This window comes from Sitophilus oryzae, unplaced genomic scaffold (assembly GCF_002938485.1).
Source record: "Sitophilus oryzae breed Bouriz unplaced genomic scaffold, Soryzae_2.0 scaffold_357_pilon_pilon, whole genome shotgun sequence".
Lineage (NCBI taxonomy): Eukaryota > Metazoa > Arthropoda > Insecta > Coleoptera > Curculionidae > Sitophilus > Sitophilus oryzae.
This window is the reverse complement of record NW_022146926.1, coordinates 2,531,693-2,540,347: the sequence shown is the minus strand read 5'-3', so window position 1 is coordinate 2,540,347 and position 8,655 is coordinate 2,531,693. Positions and strand designations below refer to the sequence as shown.

Below are 8,655 nucleotides of genomic sequence, written 5' to 3'. Positions count from 1 at the left end.
CTCAGTGTACTTCGTTCAGTTACGTATTGCTTTACATCCAGACACTATAAAAAAATGTTTCCAAAAGCGGGATTTGCAACTGTCAAAGGGGACGATGCATTTGACGAAGAGGACAACATTCCTTTAAGTCAGTTATGCTTCAATTTTAAAAACATGCCAGAAGTCCAGATCTTAAAGAATATCTGACAGTCGTTTCAGATGTCCCTACGGAAAATCCTAGTTTAGAGATGCAGGGAATAATCCAGGAATTTACAAACAACAAGGACAGACAGGACTCCACTCAAGCCGAAGAGGAAGAAGATGAAGGCCAAGACATTTTGTGTTTATCTATAAATAATATGAGTGAAGTATGTGAAAAATTAAGAGACATTCAGAATATTTTGGTGATTCAAAACAAAGACGAACTAGCGGTTGTTATTGCCCATACTTTGATGAAATTTGAAAGGTAATTACAAAAATCAAAATTAAAAATTTAAAGCAGACTACCATTAATCAGTTTTCACCATATAAAATAAGGTTATCATTTTGTAACTTTTTTAAAGTCAATTGTACATATGTATATAAGAATACCTATGTGTAAAATACATAATAATACATTGTAAGTTTTTTCAAAAATTCTTCTTATGCTTAATAAAGTTTTTTTTGTAACAACTGAATTGTTTTTATGCCAAAAATCCTAAACTGAAGATCATTTATTAACACTTATGGTGTGTTTGTACTACATGCTCATGCCAATTTTAATTACTTTTTTGATTTCAAAATAAAGGCATTTTACATTGGTATCTGTATTTTATTGTTCCCAATAGTGGCCACTTCCCTTAACGGCCACATTCCTTTGAAAATTTTTGTGGCCGCTATATGGAAGTTTTACTGTATTTTCCAACTCCACCGACATCAGATTTTCTTTTCGTGAAATTATCCCTCTAATATTTACTATATTTTTTGTCTTGTAAAAAACGCTACATCGCATAGATTTTGTGAAAAAAAAATTTTTGAAGAATTTTTCCAAAACAAACCTACAAAATATACAGCAAGTTCCAGTATTTTGTAGACAGAACAACTACGTATTTTTTGGGTCAAAATAAGTTTATACCTTTAGTATTTACCTTTATACAAAAATTAATTTCGTTTGACTAAGTTAGAGGGAATCAATCAACGATAAACCCGAAACTAACATAAAATTTCATATTTTCGCCAACTAGATTATTAGAACAATAGATTTTATGTAGTAGTGGGAACTATCGAAATGAATACTATCGAAACATTCGATAGTTGCAATTCATTCGAATAATTCGATAACTAGTAAAAAAACATTCGTTGAAAACTATTCGAATAAAAATTATCGAATAGATGCGTCATCTGCCTTGAAATATTGCATTCTAATAATTCGGCAGCAAAAACCATTCATTTATAAATTCATTCATTTATCAAATCCATTTATTCGTCAGGATCGATTATAATAAAATATTAACTGGATTTTAGTTGTCGCCCGGCGATGTAGGTTTCGAAACGGCAGCCAGTCGGTGGCGAAATGCTAGAAAGCCGGCATCTTTGATTTTTTGCGTCATTGCGAGTCATATAAAGATAAGGACATTATTTTTTATTGAGGTGCTAGTATTTACACAAAAATACATTATGAAGGGCGCTGTTGCCTGTTGGTATTAGTTGATACCAAAGAATATTATTGTTTGGCTTTAGTTAGTTAGGGATATGACCTGTGGTATGACTATATATTTTGCATTTTTTTATTAATATTCTGTTGTTACACTGCAATAATACTTGTTATTTTGGATGTGAGGAAAATAGTTTTTAATGTTTTTAAGCAAAGACTGGTTTAATAAAAATAATAATAACAGTAATAATTTGTTATACCTATTAACAATGTGAAAATCACACAAATTATCGGAAAAAAATTGACACCTGCACACGCACACAATCGTCAATTAAAAAAAACTACTATTTTAGTATTTTAAATATTTTAGTATACCCAAAATTGACACACTATTTATAAGGTGAAGTTATAAAAATTTGGAAGAACTAATAATGCACTGACGCACACAAAAATCAAACGAATACTAAATATAAGCCACGACTATCGATGCTTTTGATAAATGATCAAAAGCAGTAAATAACTCTTTAACCATTTAGTTGCACGGCGAGGTTGTCACATATGCTTTAGTATACAAATGAATGAATGATTTTATTCGAATAAAACCATTCGATGGTTGAAATCATTCATTCAGTAACCATTCGATAGTCTAATTCATTCGATAGTTCCCATCGCTAATTTTATGCGCCTCCATAACAAAAACATTTTTTGGAAGTCAGCTTTGGAAAAATTTTTTTTTTCCTCAAAAAGTATGCACGCTGGCGTTTTTTTACAAGAGACAAAAACTGCAGTAAATACTAGATGGACCCTTTTACGAAAAGAAAATCGGCCGTCGGTGGAGTTGGAAAATATTTATAGTAAAATTTATATAGGGGTGGGGGTAATTTTCACCCTTCCCGTATTTTTTCTTGGATTATGTGAAAGTCAAATACTCTTAGCAAAACATGACAAAGTTTGATGCCCTCTAGCGGACAAACGAAGCACTATTGAATAGAAGTAAATTGTATCCAATTAATATATTTTGATGCTAAAAATACGTAGTAGTTCTACGTCCAAGGAATGTTGGGTCACCCTGTATAATGCCTACTATGTATATGATATTCGGTCTGAATCTGAACAAAGACCCATTAAAAATCAAACAGTGTGCATGCATTCTGAACATCGGGTTTAAATGTTGGAATATTGCCAAAGTCCCAGGCCTCTAATTAGTATAGAAAGTGGACTATTGATAAATCAGACTAAACTGCAGTATCGGAACATTTTTTATTTTCGATTTATTGAGGTATATAAGGATGCACCTAGCTTCGTTTCATGATAAGTTAGCTTTGGTCAATATTAATTCGATATTCTTAGATAATAATAAAAAAATATTTGCTGTTGTACCAATAGTATAGAAGCTACGAGAGGACACGAAGACGATTTAGGCGCGATTCTCGAATGTAATACCACAAGATGTTTCGGGATTACCGAATAATACTTTTACCTGACACGAAATGCGTTACCCACCAAGTGTTATGGCCACCAAGCGATAATCACTTAAATGATTATTACCCAGCTAACAAAGTTGTTCTATAAATTTAAGCTAATGGAACACTTATATCCTATTAAAGTTTTATTGTTGTATCTAGTACACTAAATTACTGTATTAATGGGGCATATGAGACTATTTTGTTTTCAAGAACTGAATTGTTCTTTAAACTCATTGCAAGAACGTTCTTAGGGCATAAATTAATTATAGAACAGTTATAAGACCAGTGTAAAATTTGCTCTATAAGGATGCTCCGTGAAATAATTTTACAGCAACGTGCTTATAGAATCAAATTATTGTAAAGCCGATGCAAATTAGAGCTCAAAAGAACAAAACCATACCCTGTACAACTCTTATACAATTATCCCATAATGTCGCCTGTGCCGTCTTAATAGAACTATTGTATAAGAGTGGTATGTGACGATTATGCTACGAACACCAAATAGCAGATATGAAGCTCTATGGAAGTTTGTATCGAACTTAATGGGAGTAGTTCTATAAGGTTATTTTATAGAATAATAATGTAGTTCTTATACAATAATTATAAAGCAAATTTGAGTTTTTCCATCTTTTTTGATCCTTATAAAAACGCTACAGAATTAGGTACAATATCTCAATTATTATTGACTCCATTTTGTTTTAAGTGTACAGGTTTTGGGCAACGTCCGAGAGAACGTCTTGTGTAAAGTAGTAATAATGTGTTTTAGATTTAAATATGAATTAATTAACCATTTAACATTCAAATCAACATAGCTATAAGAATGTAGGTATTTAGGGCACTTAATTAGGTAATTTAATAGGTCATCCTTATTGTTAAGGAAAAACTTACCGTGACCATGAAATATGACAACATGACGGATATTAATTATTAAGATGTTATATTGTATAGTAGCTACTTATGAAGTATATTTGCTCTTTAACCATTGCAATTGACACAAAAATGTCATATTATGAAAAATCCATGTTGGAAGTACCAACGAGGCGACGAGAAAAGGGAAAAATTGTGTTTACTAGCATATTTCTAATAAAGGATCAACGATAAAGGTGGAAAGCGTTTTATTTTTACTGAGAAAGATATTAGAATAAAAATTTTACTTTTTATTTTAGTATTGAAAATACTTCTGGCCGCGTTTATATGGGACCCATCTTTGAAAAAGCGACATGCTAGAGGCGACATGGAGTTCAATAACCTGCCTAATCAACTTGTCAACACGTAAGTTGTTAGCTGAATAGAGCAAGGCCGTCCGAGGGCCGAAATGAGGTCTTATTAGTGTGGGCCAACTATTTTATGGATATGGATGTTTAGTCTCTGAAAGCCGATATTATTATAAAAAAGAATATGCGTCAAGGCATGGGTTGTTAAGTACAGTTAAGCTATTTTAACCTAACTCTTTCCGTATGAGAAGCAGGGGGCAAATTATACGTGAAAGAGCGGAATAACATAAATAATAAATTTAGACTAATGCAATATTTTTTCTTGGAGCGTAGAATAATGCGCACAATCGATGCATTAAAGGGAATAATTAATTAAATCATTAAGTTCCAAAACATACAATAATTCGGGTCTCATCGGATCTGCTGATATATTTTGATAAAACTTAGGCTATTAGGACCTATATTTTTTTATACGATAATTATTTTTTTAATTAACAACTTAGGACAAAGAAAAAGCTTGCATGGTTTCTACCACCAATGTAAAACAAATGAATTCAAGGCGGTGCCAAATATTTATTGGGATAAGTTTTTATTGTTTAAATATTGTTGTAAATAATAATTATCATTTAATTAGAGCTAACTTATTAAATATCAAAACACGGCGAAATTTCAACAAAATCGGCTAACGGATCTTTGAGATATTAATAAAAAAGGTCTATTAGAAAACACCTTGACACCCCTGTATCTTTAAAATTATACATTTCCGGACACATGTTTATATGAACTTCTTACCTTAAAAACACTCAAAGAATCCCCTCCTGAAGTTTGGCCAGATACTTAATTAACATCCTGTATTTAAAAATGGCTAGCTAGTGATTTAGTAAGCTATGTTTATTTTAATAGGAAAAAAAATCATTTCATAAAAAATAAACAAACCCATAATACAAATACTATACACTAATTAATTAATTTTAATTGTATCTAAAGGCACTTTAATAATGGAAAAATGGACAGGAGCACTTAAAAATAACTTCATAGAGTATACCAAATATGCTAAAAATAATAATTCCAATAAAAAAACACAAATGGCACATTAAAATCTGCATTATCTAAAATCAAACTATAGCTAAACGGCTAATAAAATAGAGACAAGACGCCGACATCTATAATAAGATGAGCAGTTTTTAATAATTATTCCGAGTTATTATTACATACTTGTTTTACAATTATTGTAATACAGTAGCATTCCTTCAAATAAATTTTGATTTAAGTATTGTTAATATAGTCATATTAATGATTATAGCCCGTATGATTTCTAAAATAAATAATCAAGCGTGTTTTTATCAGAATTATTAAATGATTAAGTAGAAATAGTTAATATTTAGTAACTTCGTAAGTGTTATATTTTAATATAATTATGGATTTAATAATTAAATAATTATCTTAAGTTTAAATTGTGGTAAACTTGTATGAGTTTCAATCATTTATATTTAAAATCTTAGGGAAGGCAATATAGATTTTCGGCAGGAGAACTCAAGAGAACGACTGTGTAATTAGTAATTAAGACATTACAATTTTTTTTACTTGCCATTTTCTTGTCGTTCACATTGCACGTTGACTTTTCGTTGTGTCACACACAATGTGAATTTCGGATATGATGCAGAACTGATAAATTGGACCAAATATATTAATTGCAGGTAATCAAAGACATATTTTTGTTAACTTTGCAAACATTTAAAGCATGCAATAATTTTAAAAAAATTTGACGTGAAATTACTTTATAATTCTTGGAAATCTTGGATGATAAAATTTAGTAGATTAATAGATTTAAATTATTATGGGTCTGTTTTTTTTAAGAAGCTAACAAATAATTTCAAAAACTCAACTATCAAAATATAATGGTAGCAAATTTTTAAAATCATGCATAGCTATAATGTTCTATATTAATTGGACCTACTGAAAGAAAACTAGGTATAGTTGCTGCAATCGATAATATATTTTGTTGCTTTTTCATATCACACAACATTTTCTTCATAACAAAAAACCGTCAATACGCTACTCATATTATGGGCACCTATGACTTAAATCTCATAATGATGTTTAAAAATACATAGGTATACATACTATGAGTAGTGGTTGTGACGGGTTTTTACTAGGTATGATGAAAAGAAGCTGAAAGCTAAGTTATCGTGGAAGTATATTTTAATTTATTTTTATCTACAGTAACTTATTTTTTGTACGGCGAATTTAAATTTATGGACCGTCCATAAATTTACACCGTAAGTTCGAATATCTGTTAAACCTAGAAATACCCAGATAATAGCCCGAAATATGCAAGAGAGGGAGTGAGTTTAGGTTAGATTAGAATTAGGTTTTAGTTGGTTTTGCATTAATAAAAATATAGGTCTAATCTAAATTTAACCTAAAGTGACTTTTTTGCATATTTCGGGCTCCTACGTGGGTAACACTACGTTTAACCAATATTCGGGCTTTTACGGTACCATAATACTCGTTCTGATTGGTTTAATCTGGCTCCATAATGAAACTGTGGGTTCAAGGTGGGTTCGACATTTCTATAGTGTCGTGACCGTGATCGTGACCATTCATGAATCCGTACACGTTCATCTCCATCATTAATATTTTTCTTACTAAATTCTTCACTTTTATAAAAAGCCATCACGATAAAAATAAGATATCAAAATACTAATACAATATCACTATACGTATCTGGAATATATTTGAGAATGGCAATTAGCGATACGTTAGACTGCCGGAGTGCTGACATCACGAATGTCAAATTGCTTTCCAAACAAGCTTTAGTTCTTTCATATTTGTATTGAGCTCTTCCAAATGACGTCACAAGTTAATATAAAATGTAAAAAACAGGTGATTGCTGACCACCGCCGACTTTTGTGTCTAGTATTTTCAATACGCCTATGATGGTTGCGCATGTTGCAAAATCTGTGAATTTTTGATTTTTAGTTTTTTTTACCATATAAAATTTCCAGAACTATGAAAATAGTAAGATAAATTGAGAGCGCGTCAAAAATATGTTATTATGACCCACATATTTCACCATAAAACTTGTTTGGCATTAAAATTGTCTTTCTTCACTCCACAAACCAACTTATAAAAATGTGTAATGACTTTTCAGATTACACTTAATTGTTTTAGGGAGTCCATTTTAATTTCCGACCAGGTAGTAGTGTTAGTGCAGCGTTATAGTTTTGGTTATAGTTATACCAAACAGAAATACTAAAATGATTTAAACGTTTTTAAATGTACTATATTTGCAACAAAATAATTGCATAATGAAAAATGTATGCACACTTTAAGAATATTAAACTAAAAGTTCTTTTGCTATACCAGTAGGTACTCTAAGACAGCAGTTTCGAACTGGTACAGAAATTTTATAGGATTGTTTTAAAAGTTCTGTAAGACCTCTTAGAACGTTTATACAACAATTCTATAAATGTTTTCTGCAGAAGTAAGAAAACAATTAAAAGGCTAAAAAGTTCTACAAAACGGTGCCCATTTCTATCGTATAAGTGTTCTAACAACGTTTTAAAATTGATCTTAGAACAAACACTATTCTATAAAATTTGCTTTGGAAATGTTCTGACGATTTTTATAGAACATCAAATTGTTACCTGGGTACTTATTAATCACATCCTTCTATATAGGAAAAATATACATAGAGTTGTATAATCACTATATTGTATCGTCATCGTCATGTCGAGCCGCCGCGCCGCGCCGCACAGTGTTTCCATCATATGGGATAATGGGACAAAAAGCATTACGTTCTCGAAATTCGAATGAAATTTGGTATCTGGGGGTTTTCGAGGTCAGGGATCACGAATTTGAGGTTAAAATTGAGTCCTTAAATTTCTGGATAGATTATCTTCCAGATTTTTTGGAGAAATATTGAAATAAAGCAGGGGAATCTGTTTTTTTGCCAAGATTTAATTTGATAGGGATCGATTTTACCCCTTCAATAAATTTCTGGATACTTTTAGTTTTCCAGAAATTAAAAAAAAAGATACTTTTAAAATCCAGTTAAAATTTTTCTTGAGTGTATTCTTTACTTGGATGTAAAAGTTAATTTCATCTATGACATTTTTAAAAACTCTGGAAAAGTCTAGTAACAATAATTTATAGGTATTATACCGTTAGACCCGGAATGGTTTTAAGCGCTTTCTAATAATAAAATACCGCGGTATCTGCCTTGTAATGCTTAAAATAAAGATCGCACTCTAAACTGTAATCTATACCATCTATACTAATGTCTCAAATCCTTTAAGTGACTGACATACTGATTAATCCACGATCCCTGCACTCCGAAAGCAATGCATGAAAAAGCACC

At 30.9% G+C, this 8,655-nt stretch overlaps 1 protein-coding gene across 1 annotated transcript in view; it reads left to right on the top strand.

The window, feature by feature from the left end:
* The first annotated feature begins 54 nt into the window (after nucleotides 1–54).
* LOC115884774 (protein pellino-like) overlaps nucleotides 55–8,655 on the top strand; it is a 48,745-nt gene continuing 40,144 nt past the window's right edge. Inside the window, exons 1-2 of the mRNA XM_030903449.1 lie at nucleotides 55–127; nucleotides 199–445. Of these exons, the coding sequence (XP_030759309.1) occupies nucleotides 55–127; nucleotides 199–445 (320 nt within the window). The remainder of the gene's footprint in view (nucleotides 128–198; nucleotides 446–8,655) is intronic.